The sequence below is a fragment of the Trypanosoma theileri genome, assembly GCF_002087225.1.
Source record: "Trypanosoma theileri isolate Edinburgh chromosome Unknown TM35_Tth_6_V1, whole genome shotgun sequence".
Classification (NCBI taxonomy): domain Eukaryota; phylum Euglenozoa; class Kinetoplastea; order Trypanosomatida; family Trypanosomatidae; genus Trypanosoma; species Trypanosoma theileri.
In genome coordinates, this window is record NW_021639848.1 from 163,083 (window position 1) to 183,080 (window position 19,998).

The following is a 19,998-nucleotide window of genomic DNA, read 5'->3' on the forward strand; positions in this document are numbered from 1 at the left end:
AAAAAAAAATGCCCAGCTCCACTACGACATTGGAAGATAATAAAAAAAAAACATTAAAAATAGGAAGCTGAACATATTACGAGAAAAAAAAAAATCCTATGAATTCTGCAGATACTGCGAAAGCCAACGAAAGGCATCACCGTATCCGACCTTTTTGATCACACTGCACATAAAAACTTCAAGAGGGCGCACGGCTGCATCAGTTACCTTGTTTTGTTTGCCTGTAGAAAGTCCGGTAAGACCCATTGCAGCAATAAGATGTTCTTCGGAAACTGCACGTGGCATGTCAATTTTGTTACCAAGAATGATAAAGGGTGTCTTGGCAAGTTCTTCTGTTTGTAAAAGCATGTCAAGTTCTTGTTTTGCTTCGGGAAAACGTTCGGGGTTAGCAGCATCCACAATGAAGACAACACCGTCAACCTTCGTGAAGTAATCTTTCCATAGTCGGCGAGCCTCCAAATGACCACCCATATCAATTGTCTTTAGTTTTATTCCACCCAATGTGAGTTCTTCAACATTAGGGTGAAAAGTAGGTCGATGCACGTGTACCTGGTCAGTGGCGAGTTTTCCGAGGAGTGTTGTTTTTCCGGCATTATCGAGTCCGAGGAATAATATTTTCCCCGTCTTGTTGCTCAAACCAAGGTAGGACATCATGCCCCAGAACCATGAGAACCATCCCATTTTTTTTTTCTAGGAGAGTATTTGCAAAATCTGAAAGTATGGTAAGTAACAGAAGAAGAAAAAAATAAAAATAAAAAGATATAAAGAATCCAGGGGGGAGGGGAAAGCGAAGAAGGTATAAAACAAGAAACCCACCCACACATATATATATATATATATATATAGAATCACTTCTCAAGTAAACTTTAGCACGTTAAATAAGCAACGACAAATCAGACTATACAGTCAATGAGAGAGTTGTGGTGGGGAGTCATTACTCTAACTCTAACCCAACTCGCAAATCATTTCTTCAACTTTGACCTACCTTTCGGTCGTGGTCTGTGTGTATTGCACCATGGACGATCATTTTCAACATCCCATTGCCTAGAATAGGTTAGGAGTTTCTGTTCCGATTTCATTACAGCCTCCATATTTGTGAATACTTTCATAGGTACTCCCTCACAACAAGTGTGAAAATGATCCTTTCGGTTAAGTGGTACAAAAAGAGTTCGTTTGCATGAGCTGCAACGTTTAAGAAGGACATGCTTCATCTTTAAAAGTCGTGTAGGATCATCTGGATTCTTGCGTCTATATTCACCTCTGAAGTACCTAGGATCAACCATTTGAGGGCGACCATTAAGATTCAGCCCTGCTGGTCTACTTTTCCATGGATTGAAAGCTGTAATTCGAGCGCGATAGTTAATCCCAAATACCCTTAGCATGAAAACCTAAAGGAATTCGAAGAAAAAGAAAAAAAAAGGGGGGAGAGGAATAGAGAATCCCATTAAAAAAAAAAAATACCAGGTGAATTTATTATTATTATTACTACTTATTACTGTAGTTCTTGAGTTACAGACCGCATACAATAAAAAAATAAGTCTACATTTCCTTTTCCCCCGTATATATATATATATATATTCAAATATATTATATCTGGTCTAGCATCTACTCTAGAATGAAGGTCGCTTGTAGACCGTGTGAACTGAATCTCCTCTACTCTTTTCGCTGACGTTTTTCTCCATGATTCTTCTCTTCCTGTGAAATTACATTAACGTCATGATCACGTAGCGTCAACCTGCTCTTTGCCTCTTCAAACGTTTTGATGGTTGCTTGGTCCATAGCTGAAACTCGAGCTCCCGATCTCTTAGATAGCTCATCCAGCATGTATTTAAGTTTGTCAAAGCTTCTTACCCAATAATTTACCTCTTCATTGGCCCGTTCTATTGCCCTCATTGCCCAATCCTTTTCAGTAGCTCGATATCTCTCAGCTTCTTCACGCTTCGCCTTAACTTCCTCTAGTGCCTCCTTGTACTCCTTCTTCCGTCCAAGCTCATAGTCCAGGTTTTTTCGGAGCTTCTGCACCTTTTCCTCCATCAGTTGACGGTTTTGCTTCTCAGTATGCAATAAAGAGAGAAGTTCCTTTATTCGTTCTCCATCCGCATTACAATGAATCAAATGATCTTCTGACATACACTTTAATTTATGTAAAGCATCATCTCTGGCTTTCTCTGCCAATTCTCTCTCTCTGACAGTAGAACGAATTTTAATAAGAAAACCCTCTGACTGATTTGCAAAAGACTTCTCGGCCTTTGCAAGGCGAAGTTCAAGATCACTTACTTTACAAAGCAGACGCGTACACTTCTCTTCTGTATCTTTTTGAGATGTTTTTGAGAAATTATATGCTTCCAAAATTTTCATAGTTTCAATGACATGAAGATTGTTAAACTCGCCCAGTATAAAATCTGTTTTTTCTGATAAATATGTACAGAAACCATCACAAAACAAGGTGACTGATTCTATAGTATTATGAAGCCATTTTGTAGTATATTGTGATAAGTAAACGTCTTTTTCAGCAGCAGTTGACATCTGTCGAATAAGATTTTCGGCATCAACAACCTTTTCAGAAAGAAGTTTCTCAATATTCTGAAGCTCATCACATCTTCCTTGATGAAGATTTACCTCCTTCTTCAGTGCAAAGATAGTTTCCTCATGCATCTTTACTTTTTCTTCAAGTGTCACGATATTCATTTCCCCTGTAGCGATTTCGTTAGCTTTTTCAGCTTCACGTTCCTTCAGCAACTGGAGTTCTTCCCGCAAAGCTGCTTCAACAAGTGTAAATTTATTCTCACCTGCAAGCTTTTCAGAAGCCAATTCCTTCAGATTATTTTCTAGGCGAGAAATCTCTCCAAAATATACTTTAAGAACCGAAGTTACCTCTACTGCATGTATCATGAGAGTATCACATATCATTTCAGAATATTCATCACATAGGGTATACCTGCAAACATTTTCTTCAAGGATAAGTAGGTCCTGACAAAGTTTATTTCTCTCATTCTGTAAATTATCACACTCTCCACGAAGTTGTACGGATAAATCAGAATGCTTTAGAACTTTTCCATAGAGCTCTTCGTTCCTCACATTTGCTTCACCCAATTGTTTTGTTATACTGTTGATCACATTCTGTCTTTCACTAACCTCAGACTCTAGGTTTCTAACATCAGCACGAAGACTCTCAATCTTGTCTTCAAGTTCAGACTTCATCAATACCACAGCCTCATCCCTCACCTCAAAAGATGTCTTGACCTGTTGTAGCTCACTCTCGAAAATTAACTTTTCCGCCACAAGAGTTTTAACATTTGATTGTGCTTCAGACAATGCATCTTGTAAACTCTGTAATTGGGTTTGTAATGAATTCACCAGGTAACTACCATCAGTTCGATCTCTTTCCATTTTTTTTAGATCAGCTGTCAGTTGACTAATAATCAACTCTTGTTTCCGTACTTCAGTATTTTTTTCTTTCATCTGCTCTGTTGATGAAAGCAATTTTGCACGTAAATCTGTTACAAGTTCTTGATGTTTCGTTGCATTTTGAGAAGCATAGTCAAGATCACGACGTAATGTATCTAGTTCCAGTTGAAGAAGTTTATTCTCCTTCTCACATTCACGTAGGTCACATGAAACTTTGTCAACACGACACTTTTCTTCCATGTTGATCATTTTTGTAGCTTCAATACGTTGATTAAGTGTTGAAATAGTATTTTGAAGATTTTCAATGGTATCAGATTGCTTTGCAACTTGTACTTCAAGTGCCTTGATTTCCTCATCTTTGGAATGACATATTTCTTGCCACTTGGTACCTGCCTCATCCAATTTAAATAATGTTTCATCTCGAGTGTAAATGTCATTTTGCAGTGACTCGATGCGTGAATGCAAAGCAGCGATCTTTTTCTCAGTGGTCTCAGAAACAGATTCTAATCGTGAACAATGCTCTTTCTCACGGTGGAGTTGTTTCAACACATCATCCCTTTCAGTGGTTAAAGCTTCATAATCACATTTTAATTTGGCAAAAGCATCTCTAGATTCCTCTAAGTCCTTTTGAAGAGCATCATTCTCTGCTATCCATTGTTTTTCAGCTTCACACCATTTCGCAATAGAAGTATGAGCATCACGACGAATCTGTTCCTTCTCACACTCTATTGATGTAACACGTTTTTGCTCTCCAATTAAAGCAGTCTGTTTTTCTGCAAGCTCCTTCTGTAGCATGTGACACCTCTCTTCTAGCTTCGTCTTTTTCTTCTCTTCTTCCACAAGGGTAATCATCTCACGTCTCAACTCAGCTTTATCCTGCTCCAGCTTGGCTATATGGGCTAGCTGCGTTTTAATCTTCTCCTCAAGCTCACGGGTATAGGTCTTTTCCCGCTGTAGTTGAAATTCTATGTGTTTCTGGCTTGCCTTGACACCCTGGCGACCATCGCCTTTAGCTGGTGATTCCATCACTTAAAAATTTTGTAGGCCTAATCGTGTAGCAATAAGGAAAAAAAAAGAAAGAAAGAAAGGAAGGAGACAGAGGACATTATAAACGGTACCAAATGGAAAAAAAAGGATTTCCCTTGGTTTCATTAATAACACAAACCCAACATATTAGAAATGGAAAAGGAAAAGATTCAAAAAGAAAAAAAAATGTTTACCTAGGTGTCCAAAGTTAAAAATCTTCTTTAAAATATGCTATTAAGAGTAAGAAGATCCTAGGACCATAAATACCTGATGTTGGAATTATAGCTTACCTATTTCGAAATTCTCTTTCTTCTTGATCCACGATAAAAATTTAAAAAAAGAAAAAACAGACTTGTGTGGTATGCCATCTGAAGAAGACACCAATATATGGTGAATTGATCATCAAAAAAGGGAACCAAAACCGATTGTAAGATGCACAATCCGAACTGGAACATCTGAACCTTGGTAAGAAGATACTTCAACGGGTTTTTGAAACCAAAAGAAGTCCAAAGATAATGTGAGTACATCAAAAAATGTACAGATGAATTAATCCAGGCACCAAAGAAAACTGTCCCATTGCCCATCCCATTTCTCAAAAGAAGTCCCCATATAAAACCTATTGTAGTATGATGATAAAGGTGAAGGAATGTCAGTTGGTCATCCTTCCTCCTACAAACCATGAAAATAGTATCCATCATATCTAGGTATTTGCTACAATAGTGGACAAATACCCAAAATTCAATGTTAGAACAAAAAAGTCCATTAAGATTAAAAATTCCGTTTCTAAGGTATGGCGAGAGATTTATTGCCATAAGTGCAGAAAGAAAAATTTGAAGAATGTTATAGATAACCATAGGAATACTAACATCCAATGGTCTTCGGTGCTGCATCCATCGCCTCAGTAGGAACACAACAGCAAGATAGCAGAAATCACCGCCAATTAGAACATACCATGAAACAAAAGGATTCAGTTCAGGGAAAAAACAAAGCGACTCTCTGCCACTGCAATTCGCTGAATTCACACAGACCTCCATCTCTATACTTCGTAAGTAATTAAATAAAAAAAAAAAAAAAACCTTAAAACGTAAAGATTTAAAAGATCATATGAAAAGGAGAAAAAAAAAAAGGAACCTTCAAACAATTCCAAGGTACCAAAGAATGAAAAAAAAAAACGCACCACTCTTTCAATTTTAGCCACGTTAAACCTGGACCGGCCCACGCGCACGAAAGCAGAAACAGAAAGGAGACAAAAAAAAAAAAAGAAGAAGCGATGGGTGGGAAGGTGGTCACCGGCATCCCCCGCCCCACCCCCTCCCCGCTGGCCCCTGAAACGGGGTGAAACGCCCCTCGCGTGGGGTACCCCAGACCGTTCTTTCTGGTCGGGGGCATTTGCCGGGACGCGGCCGCACGAAAAAGGAGGGAGGCCCGCGCGGCTTGAAAACGGGCGCTTCTCCAAATTTCCAAAAAAAAGGTTGGGCGACGAAAAGCTGAAAAACTGAGGACTTGAAGCCGCACCTGCCCCCATTTGGGATGGCCTCATCATATTTACTGGCCGTTTGGGTTGGTACACCTTGAGTTCTTTTAGGTTTTTCGATTTCTTTTTCCTCCCCTTGTGTTTCAAACGCCTTTCCTCCCTACCAACCCCCTGCGGGGAAATAATGGCTTCTGCCGCCGGACCCCTGGTTCGTTCCTCCTCGGAATTCGCGCCTTGTCCTGCTAATTCGGCTTCGGTTCGGTGGAATTCCGGGCGGATTCTCCCCCGCGCCGCCGTCCGCTTCTTTGAGGCGGTTCTTTCGTGACCACTGGGGCGCCGCGGCGCCGAAGCAAAACGGGAAAACAGGAGGAACGACAACAAAAAAGAAACAAGCAACGAACGAAAAAAAAAAAAAAAACAACGCAACATAGAGCATGGCTGGGGGAAGGTTTTTGAATATGAAGCAGCTTGGGAAGGATATATAGTTAAACGGTTTTCTACCTTATTCTACAGTTCATTGAAAGTGATTTTGCACTGCTCATCTGGACTCTTTCTTCTTGAGGTCTGCTGTACGATCAAGATTATTGACAAATCCGCTGAGTACCACTACTTTACAAAGACTGCTGGAGAGAATAATATGGCAAATGGTTCCTTAATTAATCATAATCTTTCAACAGACCACAAGTGATAGCTGCAATGAGAAACTGATGTGGGACATCATTGTGAGCAATATGTCACGGTCTCTGAATGTGAGAGGAACGAAGTTTACATATGGTACTAATAATGAAGTGAACGTACAAGGTATTTGTGCAAAAGTAAAGTGTGATAATGGCAAGGTGCATGTACAGTACAAGGTCAAAGAAGGTACTACTGAATGGTTTGAGTGCAGTGGTGAGAACGTCACCATTAATATTGACGGTTCAGCATTCAATGGTGGATTCATTGTTTGCCCCAAATATTCTGAGGTGTGCACAAGGTTGCCGTAGACTGGTGACGTTCCTTCGATGGAAGAATAAGAAGCAGGACGCACTGAGGAGGATGACAAGGGTAACAAAGGCACTGTTGGTGAACCTGTGAGTTTTTTTTTTTGTTCTTCGCGTCTTTGTGGGTTTTACCCCAATGGCGCGAACCATCAACAGCAATGCATATATATAAAAAGATATATGTATATATATATATTTTTTTTGTATTTTCTTTTCGCATTGTATTTTATTACCGCTGCGCAGCGGAATTACGCATTTGTAATGAAATTACAAAGAATCTCGTAGGTGGTAGAACATGGTTTTTTTTTTCGCCTCTCTGAGTCCCCTCAGCGGCTAATCCAATTTTCACCACTGGAGGGCATAATTGTTACTATCTCTAGGGTCTCTGCCTCTCCTTTTTAGCAGCATTCACACTAAAGTGAAATATACAAAAGAAACTTCTGCTGATGGCACGCCGGCACGCGCACCAGGGCCTTCTTGGATAAAGTTTTGTCCCAGTACCTCTTTGCTGGCCCCGGTGCTGTATGACGTTTGTAGCCTATGAACCCGTAAACTCTATAGAAAGAGAATTTGCTGGCCCACGGATTCCCGCGCAAAACAGATGAGGTAATGGACCTTGGCTCCAACTTTCGATGGCCAAACGTCACCAAGGGGATAACATTCCTAAGAACGCACGTATTAAAAGAAAAAGAAATTGTTTTTTTTTTTTTTTTTTTTTTTTTTAAGGAGATCACCTCCTGCAAAATATATTGTGGTTTTTTAGGAGACCACCCACTTCAAACATTTAGTGAGTGCTTTTAGTTTCTTTGAATAAATTCATCTACTTCACCTTGGTACCACGATAAGGTAGAACATTATTACCAAGGAACTTGTGAGTAGGTCTCGTTGTAAGACCGGACACCACTATGCAGTCAGAGATAACCTCCGTTAGTGAAGGAAGTTACGGTGTATCTTCCCAAACCCCAATTATTCCTCAAGACGACGAATCCAATCCTGCGAGGGGTGTCATTGATGGTTGTACGGGTAAAGGAAATGCTGCAGTCCAGGAAAGCAAACTATCCAACAATGTGAGTGGTTCACGTGACAAATCCGAAGGAGCTCAGAGGAGTGACCGAGAGAAAAACGTATTACCACCAACTGAGGTCCCAGGCAGCAGTGAGATCACCCTTTCAAACAAGGGATACACCTTTACTAGTGTGAAAAAGGACTCAACCTACGCGCAGGAGTGTGGTGACAGGAATGGTGTGGGTATTATTGGTGACGCAGATTGATACACAAGGGGGTGGGTTTCTAGAAACCAAGGTGAGGTGAGAGTTTCGTTACATCGTGGAGGGTGAGTTTTTTGTGATTAAATGATTCTACCTATATATTCTTAAGAAGAAAAAGAAGGAATTCTTACTTGGAGTGATCTCAATTGTACCCCTTGCTACCGCACGGTGACGGTGCCGTTAGTTGAATTTGCACTGAGGTTGAAGTAGAAGGACATGTTTTGCAGCAATACAAAAGAATATGTTAAGTAAGCTCAGAGTACAAATTAATTTCAACATCATTTTGGATAAGACCAAAGTCTCTTCTTCTTAATGATGTAGAAAAAATGGTAATAATATCAGAAGAACTGCCTATAATCCTAAATATTTAAACTACATTCGTCAAGCAAAACTTTGCTTTGTTGGCTAATGTATGCAATGAAGTTTGCCATGACCTTGTATATATTTGTGAAACAAGGCAGTTTTAAGACCAAACTGCCCTTCGAATCGAGTGTCGAGTGTACGTTGCATAGAATGAAGTTGATGAAGAGAGGTTAAACCCCATTGGGTAGGGATGAGGTGAGTGGTTGACATTGTTTGCTTATTCGATGAGGACTTTGCCATCACGAGTAGCTCAGGAGACGTAGCTAGGGTGTTGGATGATAGTCAAACAGATGCTCGACTTGACTTGGGAGGCGAATAATGTGGTTCATGGATTTTTCTGCATTGCTGGGGATACAGTTCAGTTTTGATTACAGATCACATTATGTTTTTTTTTTATTTTCTTGCTTCGTTAGTGATTCATAAATGTGAGTGTTAAAAGAAGGAAGATATGTATTAGAGTTAAATTACAATTCTAAGAGTGGTGAAACCAGATATTTCCATTTCTTGTGGTATTTTTCTTTCTATTCTTTTGTTTGAATGTAATAATTGCTATGATGCTCAACAAATTCTTTTCCGATGTCATCCATTTCCACTCTTATTCCTTTATAACACTCTCTTCGCGCTGTGGTTTTTTTTTTTTCCTTCAATCTTGCGTGATGATGACAGTTTTTATTTGGTTTGCCATTGTTACCTGGTATAAACCCCATCTATGGGTTTTTTTCCTTTTTTTGCAAATACACTCTGCTCTTGTGAAGTCTATAGTGTATGCTATTTGGGGTTTTGGGATTGAATATCATATGTCACTTTTTTCCTCTTTCCCTTTTTTCTTTTTTTCTGCTACAGGACGAATTAGTTAACCTATATATAAATTATTGCGCAATATGCTGGGCGAAGGATTTATTAATTCTTTAAGCCCTCTATATAAACACCAAATGAAAAAAAGGAGGATACACCTGGTGAGCGATAGAGATACCCAGAGTTATTCCCCAAACAGTTTACAACCTCTACGCAAGCTCCCTTTTGATCAATCAATGCATTCAGATGTAAAAATATATCCACCTAATCGACACCGTCTGGGTAGGGGTTCCAATACATTTATGCACACGTTGCTGCTGCTGTTACTTGTTACAGTGATTGCAATGTTTGTCACACCCCCCTGGTTCCCCGTGGCGCATGCTCTCCCATTCAAACTGGCTGGTGATACAATCAACAATAACACTGTATTTGCGTACGGCGTGGACAGCGTGTTACTGGACGGTGTGTCCATCGGAAACAGTGCATCGGTGGTGTTTGATGTCACCGCGATGCTCCCTGGTGCGGTGCGCATTGAGCTGAAGGACTGCGTGTGCGATGGTGGGTCGCAGATCTATGTGTTGGGGTACAATGGTGATCCCGCAAGTGACCGGAGTCTGGAAGTGAGTGTGGACAGATTATCTGGTCGTTTCTGCTCATTCGTCTTGGCGCACAACCTGCCTCCGCAGACCAACGTGACAATCCGAGACTCTACGATCGTGACGACGGGACCCGTGAGCTACGCACCGGTCAGCGGCCTGACGGATGCCGTTGCGGCCCCGCTTGTGCTGTATGCGACTGCGCTTTCGCAGTCAGAGCTGCGTGTGGAGAACAGCGTTCTGCGGACGTCCGCCGCCGGTGGGATGGCGCTCTACGTGGGTGGCAACGTGTACCTACTGTCGAGTGCTGTGGTGCTTGACGGTGTTTCGCTGGAGGCGAGTGGGGGTGACGGGGCGTACGCGATGTACGTGTCGCCTGCGTCTGTTCTGAGTCTGCAGAGCCTTTCAGTGTTCTCTGTAACGAATGCGTCTGTTGTGAGTAGCGGCAGTGGAATCGTCCTTGGCGATAGCCTCACAATGTCCCGTTCTGTGTTTCGCCTTGTGCGCCTTAATGCGAACATCGCCAACCCACTGCTGCACGCAGGTGGAGGAACGATTGGCGTTGACGCGTGGCTCGACATATACGGTGTACGTGTGTCAGCAGTTGCAGCAGCTGGTGTGTCATCATCGCGGGTCGCATCGCTGTCATCCGTAACGCTTGATGGCGGTGTTGTCTCAATTGTGCACTCTATTGCTTCTGGCGCAACATTTGCCACCGCTCCGACAGTGACAAGTGGCATTATTTCAGTGCAATGTAACCGTCTCGGGACAAAGGTGCTGGAGGACACGAATGATTACACAGCCGCTGGTATGCTCTCTGTGAACGTTGCACCATGTTTCAGCTGCGTGGAGAATCAGCGATGCTTTACCGCACTGACATCATCGTTTCTGCCTAATAATTGTACGTGCAGCTGTTCTTCTGGTAGTTTCGGCCCCTCGTGCCTCCCGTTTGACGTGCCTTTCGCAAAAGTCAACACTCTTCCATGTACTACTGACATTACAGTAACAGAGTCCGCGACGCTTGGTTTTGAGGAATCATCACTGTGCTTTAACAACGTTACGTTTAGTGGGCCGATCACTGTGACAGTGGACCTGCGCCAGATGAACACCTATGTTGACTCTGTGAATGTGACACTCTCCAAGTGCTTCCTCACTGGTGGTGCGCAGCTGATCATAAATGGATTGAATACTATAGAGGAATGGATGCCTCCTCTTATGGTAGACATGACGAATGATATATCAAATGAGGCTACCATAGTATTCCAGAGTCAGATGCCACGGAAGTCACGTATCATTTTGGACAAATCAGAGCTCTATGCGACAACGGACGGATCACTGTACGTACCCACGACCACTGGTGAGAAGAATAAAAAGTATGGGCCTGTACTTGTGTTAAACAACCTGTGGTTATTTGAAGGTCAGTTGCTGCTCATGCATACAATGTTTCAATGTGATGGAGACATGTGTTCCTCAATTCTTGTGGAACACGACTTAAACCTGCAAGAACAATCATCATTCTATTTGTATGGTTCTATTTTATATGCTCAGGACTGTGCAATATATTTCCTGGCAAGTGACCTTTACGTCTTATCAAGTTCCGTGGTGTCGCTACAGGTGAATAGATGGTATACCTATGGGATTGCCGCATTGAAATCTCAACAAATAGTATTGCGCGACAGAGGAGTGCTGATGGTCTTTTGGAATTATTATTTTCTCTGGGGTGCAGGTTTCACAGCAAGTAATATCACCGTTGAAAAAGAGAGTTTACTTAGCATACGTATGACAGATTTCAACTCCATGTTTGTTTTTCATGTGGATGACGTCAAAGGGAATATTTATCTCCTTGATAACAGTGTATTGTCGTTTCAGAAACTGACAATTGCCCAAGGATGGCAGTTGCCTAAAACTGTATGGATTACGAATGATTTGCATCCTGTTGTTTCTGCAGACTCTGTTATATATGGTGGGAAATTTTTGTACCTGGGTACGTACATAACCGACTATTCTGTTGCGAAGTTAAACGCTCCAGTTACGGTCTTTCCGACGCTTAAATGTGAAAAAGAGCTCATTTGTTATCTTCCATTTACAGTATCCGCTAATGTTGCTAGCTGCAGTTGTGTGTGTACTGAAGGTGGCTACGGAAGATATTGTTTACCGGCTCCTGTCGATGGTATAGTTTTCAACAGAGTTTTTCTGCCACCCGTTACGACGCTTTACTGCATACGTCGCCACACCTTTGGTAATATTATTGTGGGGTATAGTTTTGATCACGGAATCTGCTTGATTGATATCAAGTTCAACGCACCAGTTACTTTGGTTCCTCCCAGTAGTACGACACTGCCACCAAATTACAATGTAACTTTTTTGCGCTGTAATTTCATGGGACTTAGAATAGAAAATGGGCGTACAAACTATTTAATTACAATAGACGCATCTGTTTTTCAGGTGCCGTCAACAGAGAGTGCTGCGTTGATTATGAAAGGTGCGTTTAAAGGCGGTTCAAAGATTATCGTAAAGGACAACACCATCACTTCACTGGCAAACAGCGGAATATTGTTTGACACAAATTCTATCGGAACAAATTCGATAATACTGCTGCTTAACAATAAAATTGTTGCAGTTCAGAATGCTATTCTATTCAACAGCAACTATATCATTGATGGAAGCAGTTTTGTCGTGCAAAACTCCACACTGACGACTTCAAGCAAGATTGATCAAACATACGCTGCATTGAAAACTCTCCAACTGAGTTTGGTGAACGGAGGGTACTTTGACTTCAGTGGCAACACACTGGATACTGTTAGTGGTGTTATGCTATCTGATGCGCTTCAAGTTTCAAAAAATGGTCTATTTAGAGTGGCAGGTTGCAGCTTCCTTGGGACATCAGGATATGCGAAAAGTTCACTTCTCTTTTTGTCAGTGTCAGCGGCATTAGCTGATGGTAGTCAGTGGCGCATGGAAAGGAACAATATGAATGCTGGGTATATTATTTTTAATACTGGATCCTCTATAGTATTAACAGGTGGCGGGACCACTGCTGTGATATCAAGCAATACACAGGCGAAATGGACTGCCGCGTTCTCTGGTTTGAATCCCTCACTCACTACCGTCAATGCACCCTCGAAGTTTGTTGTGGGGTGTAACCGACTCAACGACAAAGAGGTCACCTACGATGATGTGTTCCCGACTACTGTTACAAAGTTCAGCTGTGGGTCGTGCAACAATGACGCGGCTTGTTACATGCCCAACACAGAGTCGGTGAGCAGCTCTTGCACGTGCAATTGCAAGGCCAACGGATATGGGCCCTCGTGCATGCCGTTCAATCTCTCAGCTGCTCTTCATCCCCCACCGCCGCCACCCCCGCCGCCGCCTCCACCGCCGCCACCCCCACCACTACCATCACCACCAACGATTGGTGAGTGCATGAGCAACATGGAATATCCGGAGGTGACGCAGACGATAGGAAGCGGGCTGCCGTGGCTGTGCTTCCGCAACGTGACATTCAGCGGGTCACTTATGCGTCTAACGGTGGATATCACTGCAATGAAGGGTGATGTTGCATTCATAATATTTGACAGATGTCAGTGGTTGAACGGCGCCGTGCTATTGCTGAATGCGGGAAATGGTGGCTCTACAGTAGGGGCGCTAAATATTGATATTATTCACAACACATTTGAGGATGCGTTGCTGAGCCCAGAGGGTGTGTTCCCTCCTCAGACGAACATTACAATAGAAGGGAATCACTTCCACATCACCAAAATTATCAATCATCCTTCTATTACTCTTTCAAATCCCACATGTCTCGTAGTGAATCAACTGAATGTAAAAAGTCACTCTGCTGTCACACTTGTTGACAATATATTTGAGGTTCTTGCACCCTCAGGACGTGGCGTTTACGTGATAAAGGATGCCCTTACAGTGATGTCGAACTCCCTATTCACTATGGTAAACAATACATTCACTCTGGATAATGAAGATGGGACGGCATTCTACCTACAAGGGACGGTTACATCATATTCGCTGCGTGTACTAGATAACTCTGCGGTTGTTATCCAAGGCAACACTGTGACAAAGACACTGTTGGACTTTGCTATGCTTACTTGGAAGATGGACGTAGAATCTCTGTCTGCTGTTGTGTTAAAGAATAACGATGTAATGTTGGGATCCAGTTTGCTACATGTAGAGCAGGGCATCACAGTTGTTGGTGATTCATGGCTTCAGCTTGAAAGGAATCGTGCAAACGGAGATATCAAGAATGGAGTTGTGTACATTTCCAGCACAGTGAAGCTTGAAGACTCTACGGTGGCAGTGGGAAGGAGCCTTGTTGCGTCTACTACAGGAAACCCCAATATTTTGGGTGGTCTCATGTCATCACAACCGGATGTGGTACAATCGAAAATGCTGCTGCACTGCAACAAGGTAAACAATGTCGAGGTAACAAGCTACGAGATTCCCCCAGCGTACGACCCCACGATTGTGAGCTGCAGTAATTTATGCAGCCCCATGACGTCATGCTTTCCAGCATACACTGCATCAACACATGAATCAGCTGAAGGGTGTGTATGCGAGTGTGCAGAGGGAGGCCATGGCGAGATGTGTCTCCCAGTTGATACCCCAAACGATGGAGTGGATTCCTGCGTGCGTGACATCACTGTGACGTGGGAGGTGATCGAGGGCTTTGGAAAGTCGGAGGTGTGCTACGTGGGTGTGACCTTCACTGCGGACATTGTTGTGGACGTGAGTGCAATGTCGGGTGACGTGCGCAACGTGACGCTCATGAACTGCACGATGGTTGGCACCGCAAGTCTGTACGTTGTGGGTTGGGAGTCCAACCCGCCTGCTGGTCAGCGTGTGGAGGTGTGGATCAGTGGGCTTGTGTCGCGCTCTGGCGGCGGGGTGCTGCTGGCGAACAGGTTCCCGCAAGGTTCTCGTGTCACTGTGGTGGACTCCTTGCTGATCGCTGAGACGGCTGTTACGTACCGCAGCGGTTACAACCTTGGGGGCTCGTCGGCGTGCCTTGTGTTGTACAATGTGAATCTGGCTGGTAGTGTGCTGACAGTCGCGCGCACGCGGGTGGTTGCGGTGTTCGGTGACGCGCACGGTGTGCTTGTGGCCGGTGGCCTGGTGCTGTCGTCTGGTGGTGCGCTGTACATGGAGCAGCTGTTGGTGCAGACGGCGCTGGGGTTGTGCGTGTCGATGGAGGGCGACGTGACGGCAGGCGGTGGCTCAGTGCTCGCGTTTGTCGATAGTGATTTCTTGCTATGCAAGCACGCGGTGTCTGTGCGTGGGACCTTTGATGTGACCGGCTCTGTTGTGGCGTTTGTGCGGAGCGACTTTGCGTCGACGCAGGACTATGCGGTTGCGTTTCATTCAACGGTGAGTTTCACTGAGGGATCGATGCTGCTGATGAAAGCTAACACGCACGACAACAGTGAGAGGGAGATGATGTACGCTGCTGGTACCCTGACGGCTAGAGGGAGCACGCTGAGCTTTGCACGTAATGTGGGATTGTCCCCGCGGATGCTGTCTGTGGATATCTCGTTTGGCCCTGGGGCGCACCTGAATGCGGCATGCAACAGTGTTGGCGGGAGAGTGCTGACGACGGCGGCTGAGTACGCTGCGGCTGGTTTCGGCGACGCTGCGCGCATCGAAGTTATTGACTGTGACACGTGCGACAAGGACGCGTACTGCTACGCTCCCGGAACGGCGTCAGCCGCCAAGGAGGGTGACGAGTGCGTGTGCAGTTGCGGCAGCAGCGGACATGGTGAGGCGTGTTTGCCTGTGGAGAGCGTCACGCTGCCGCCCGCCCCGAGTCCTTCGTCGTCGTTTGTCATCGAGAATACAACGGTGCGATCGACGATCGTTGTACCGACTGGCGTGGGCGAGGTGACACTGCGCCACGTGGAGATGGACGGCGTGCAGACTGTTGTCTATGTACCCTGGACAGGGAGCAGTGGTGTGCGAATTATTGTACAGAACGTGACGCTGCGCAATGGGGCCGTGCTGTACGTGATGGGGGGAAGCGGACTGCGTCGCATTAAACTCGCACAAAGGAGTAAGAACTATATTGGTCATAACAGTGATAGCTACCCGGTGGTACTCTCTATGTGCAGTGTTATGACAGCTGATGGTGCGATTGCCCTGACAGGCACCTTTCCAGAGGATTCTATACTGAGTATTACGGACTCCCTCCTTACGACAGCAGCACCAACATTGTTTCTATATTTGCCTGCTGTGCAGTCTGCAGTGTACTCTCCAGGACTGTTACTTTCAAGCCTTCGTCTTGTGCGTTCCGTTTTGATTGTGTACCGCGTGTCTATTGTGACTGTGATGGCTGGTGGATCTGCTGTCGTTGCTGACGGCACGGTGTTTGAACTGGACAACAGTGGCATTGCGCTGGACGCTCTTCTGCTTGGTGGGGAACTTTCATTGTACGCTGGTGTGCAACTGACGGCGTCCGGCAGCTCCGCATTGCGGGTGTCGGGGAGTGAGTTGTATGCGAGGCGTGGTCTGGTGTTCGACACGGGAGTAGCAGTAAGTAGGTCTGCTGTGGTTATTGAGGACAACACGGGAACACTGAGTGATGGAGCACTGTTGACGCTGCAAGGGATGGTGTCATTTGTGTCCGGCTCGTGGCTGTCGCTACAGGGTAACAAATTCCCAGTCAAACTTCTGTCGCTGCCGTCAAGCCCATCCAGTGCGGACTTCGTGAAGAGCACGCTTACACTATACAATAACAGCGGTGGTGGTTCCGCCGTGATGGACGGAGCTGTCACGCTGGGGAGCGCTGGGAGCAAGTTTTTGGTGGGGTGTCTGAGTCTCAACGGTGAACCATTGTTGCCGAGTGACTATGAGTCTGTTGGTATCACAGGTGTGACGCGTACCCTGGAGTGTGGGGCGTGTGGTATTGATGTGAATTGCTTTTCCATCATGACAAGGGAGGTGTTGGAGACATGCGAGTGTATCTGTGTGAGAGGGGTGTATGAGCGTGGCTGTCTGCCAGTGTTCATGCCACACCCGGATGGCTGTAATAAACTGCAGCCGAAGCCGACATTCACCTACACAGCGACGCTGACGCAGACGTCCACGGAGACGCTTACCTCCACGCTAACGCTGACCATACCGACACCAACTGTTACCCTCACCTTAGACGAGCCTTTTGTTGCGGAACAGTCTGAGGTGAATAGCGGACTCGCTGCCTTTTCTGGCATTGCCGCTGCTCCGTTGACCGTTGGACTCTTTGTTGCTGGTGGTCTTGGATCGATCCTGGATATACAGACACTCGGTGGGTTTGCACTTATGTCATGTGCACCGGATTATGTGCGTGACAGTTCCGTGGCGCTGCCATACTTTTTGTCGGTGTTTGCCAGTCTTGGTCCACTGTGGATGGTGGTGGGTAACGCGTTGATTGCCCTGGTGTTTGGATGCGTGCATTACGGACTGACGGTGGTATTTGAGCGGTGGCGAGGTGTGGATACGATAAGCGCGCGGGCGGTGATGCGTTTCCCAAGCTTGACGTACCTCGTGGCGTACCTAATGCACCTTGGTATCTTTGTGGGCTCTATCTCCATGCTGGCAATGCCTGATGCACATCCACAGCACTACGTTGTCGGGGTGATTGGCGCGCTATACGGTGTGGCCTTTCCTGTTGCCACCTGCTACTTCATTGCACACTACACCGATGCGAGTTTCACAAAGTACTGGCAGTTCTCAAAGAAACCGGTGTATGTGCGATGGCTGTATCCCGTTGGGTACTGGTGTCCGCCGGCACAGGTGCAGATGTATGGGAGCATGTTTACAAGCATGAAGGGCAGTTATGCGTACTGGTGTGTGTTCCGATTGGTGGTGCTCTGCGTTGTGGGATTGATTGCTGCTGTGCAGCCGCCGGTGGGCAGGTGTCACATTCCGTACTTCTGCATGGCGGCGGTGCTGTTTGTGGGTGCGGCGGTGTTGGGTTTCATGAACATGTTGCGCTCTGCGTTCCTGACGGTGATGTACACGGTGAGTTTCGTGCTTCTGGCGGTGCTGTGCTTAATCAATGGTGCAAATGCCATATCACCAAGTAATCGTTCCTTGTGGGCTTTTGTAGCCTTTTTTGTAATTCTGATCATCGTACTTCTTGTAATTGGGGTTTGGTGTATCGTAGTATGGATTTACGAGCGTCACCAATGGCGTGACACGGACATCGATGTGGACAGTGATCGCGATCTAGAGACTGAAAACGAAGAAGGGAAGATGGATAAAGAGAACCCATTAATGAGCAGTAGTAACAATACAACAACTCCAGAGTATACGGCGCTAAGCAAAGATGACAAGCCTTCGGTTGATGCCACCGATCTTGATATTAAAGAGTTTGAAGAGAAACCTCTCGATGCCGGGACTACAACAGCGAACTCTGAAGTTCCAGATGAATTGGCTGCGCAAATGGCCAGAGCCCGTATGCGCCGACGTGTACCAGATCGATCACATCGCAACAGCAATATGTTCGTTACATGTCCTGAGACTGAAGGAGAAGAGTTGGCTGATGATAATACGTAGTATTTCCCTACCTTCTCTTAAATATAACCACACTGACTATATGAGTGAAAGATATTCTTTCTCCAAATGTGGAACTGCAACTTCCACATGCAACCTTTTAACTTGAAACAATAATATATTTCGCATACACATCCTTAGACATTTTTGCAATGTAAATGCTCTAAGCTTTCGTGTTGTCTTGTAATTATCAACAACAATGAGAAGGAGAATATCATAGTTTTCTAATTTCTCCTAGTGGAGTTTGTTGGAGGGGGTCAATCTTTTTGAGACTTCTCCCTCGAATCATCTCTTACTACTCTACGCACAAAGCGGGCTAGAAGCAATTTGATCACCTTCTTTTCGCTATTATGTACTGAATAATAGACAATGAAGAGCCATTTTGGACTCTCAGCAATATTTGATTTTAATAACATATGCAAATAGAGACAATAATGAATGTAAAAGGGGGGAAAATACTCCTCATTTTTTTTTTCTTTTTACGTAATGCAACAATGTGAAAATAAGGTGGAAGATATATTAGTCAGGAATTTTTTTTCTGAAAGCTTGCGATAAGAATGGCAAAGCCTTACCTTATGGGGCTACAGATTGATGGGGTCTTGGTAAACCAAATTCTACTTTTTTATCTTTACAGTCTGCCTAACAGTAAGTTTCTGAAAAGCCTACCTAACCCAACCCACTCCGCCCCGAGCGGAAGGCGGTTTAAAAGGGGCTTCTTAGCACTTCCATTTCGTTAGTTTCTGTTATGTATTAGAAAACATCATCTGAAAAAGGATTTGATAGAGGTATGTAAATAAATTATCAAAACTTGTATGAACAAACATGGAAACAAAATATTTTCTCTTGTGTTTTATTTATTTCTTTAAAGGGGAGCAAGGCTAGGGTATTCTATGATATATGCAAATGTAAAAACTATTATGGTACACAATAATTGAGTTTCCTTCTTGGTTTTAAAACCGTTTATGGTAGACAATCATTTCTGTGTTTTATTTTCTTTTCTTTTTTTTAAAAAAAAGGAATATTTACTGTGGAAATCAATGATTTCTTTTTCTGTTTTTTCTTGTATTTTTTTTCGTGTTTGCTGAGCTTTCTAGAGGAGTTTGGCAGGGATGGTACACGAAAATGATCAATGCCTATTTTTTCTTTTTGATTCTTGGGGTTTATGCTTGACATGTATGTGTGGCATCAGGTTTCTCATGGGATCATGTATTTGTGTTTCCGTTTGTTTTTCTTTTCTAAAAAAACTGGGTATGCATTCTTGCACTATACGTGTAGCTTTATGCAAGACTGTTGCACATTAACTCTCATCCCCTTCTCCTTTGTTTTATAGTGTAGAGCTTTGAATCTAGCACCCACACAGAAGAGCCAAATCCAAAGCTATGACCTCCGGAGAGTTGTTATATTTTCTGTAGGTTCTTCTATTCCATTTCGTTAGGTCAAAAGTCTAAAAGAAAGCCGAAGCAGATGGATTGAATAGAATCAATGGGTGTTTTCTCTTTAGCTGTATTGTGGTCTTATACCAGTGCATAACTGGAGGGAGGTGGTTTACA

The 19,998-nt window shown here is 44.2% G+C and overlaps 7 protein-coding genes across 7 annotated transcripts; 2 read left to right on the plus strand and 5 right to left on the minus strand.

Moving 5' to 3' along the window:
* Positions 1-96: 96 nt before the first annotated feature.
* Positions 97-681, minus strand: TM35_000061570 (small GTP-binding protein; the record flags this gene model as incomplete). Its single annotated transcript, XM_029023194.1, has 1 exon — positions 97-681. One exon carries the CDS (start codon positions 679-681, stop codon positions 97-99), a length of 585 nt encoding a protein of 194 aa, XP_028885218.1.
* A 281-nt stretch (positions 682-962) lies between these two features.
* TM35_000061580 (uncharacterized protein) lies at positions 963-1,382 on the minus strand (the record flags this gene model as incomplete). Its single annotated transcript, XM_029023195.1, has 1 exon — positions 963-1,382. One exon carries the CDS (start codon positions 1,380-1,382, stop codon positions 963-965), a length of 420 nt encoding a protein of 139 aa, XP_028885219.1.
* Positions 1,383-1,653: 271 nt separating this feature from the next.
* On the minus strand, positions 1,654-4,434 carry TM35_000061590 (BRCT domain-containing protein; the record flags this gene model as incomplete). Its single annotated transcript, XM_029023196.1, has 1 exon — positions 1,654-4,434. The coding sequence occupies one exon, from the start codon at positions 4,432-4,434 to the stop codon at positions 1,654-1,656; it is 2,781 nt and encodes a 926-aa protein (XP_028885220.1).
* A 290-nt stretch (positions 4,435-4,724) lies between these two features.
* TM35_000061600 (elongation of very long chain fatty acids protein) lies at positions 4,725-5,468 on the minus strand (the record flags this gene model as incomplete). The annotated part of the gene is made up of 1 exon (XM_029023197.1): positions 4,725-5,468. The coding sequence occupies one exon, from the start codon at positions 5,466-5,468 to the stop codon at positions 4,725-4,727; it is 744 nt and encodes a 247-aa protein (XP_028885221.1).
* A 2-nt stretch (positions 5,469-5,470) lies between these two features.
* TM35_000061610 (uncharacterized protein) lies at positions 5,471-6,337 on the minus strand (the record flags this gene model as incomplete). The annotated part of the gene is made up of 1 exon (XM_029023198.1): positions 5,471-6,337. The coding sequence occupies one exon, from the start codon at positions 6,335-6,337 to the stop codon at positions 5,471-5,473; it is 867 nt and encodes a 288-aa protein (XP_028885222.1).
* A 1,459-nt stretch (positions 6,338-7,796) lies between these two features.
* Positions 7,797-8,162, plus strand: TM35_000061620 (uncharacterized protein; the record flags this gene model as incomplete). The annotated part of the gene is made up of 1 exon (XM_029023199.1): positions 7,797-8,162. One exon carries the CDS (start codon positions 7,797-7,799, stop codon positions 8,160-8,162), a length of 366 nt encoding a protein of 121 aa, XP_028885223.1.
* Positions 8,163-9,553: 1,391 nt separating this feature from the next.
* TM35_000061630 (uncharacterized protein) lies at positions 9,554-18,451 on the plus strand (the record flags this gene model as incomplete). Its single annotated transcript, XM_029023200.1, has 1 exon — positions 9,554-18,451. One exon carries the CDS (start codon positions 9,554-9,556, stop codon positions 18,449-18,451), a length of 8,898 nt encoding a protein of 2,965 aa, XP_028885224.1.
* Positions 18,452-19,998: the final 1,547 nt, after the last annotated feature.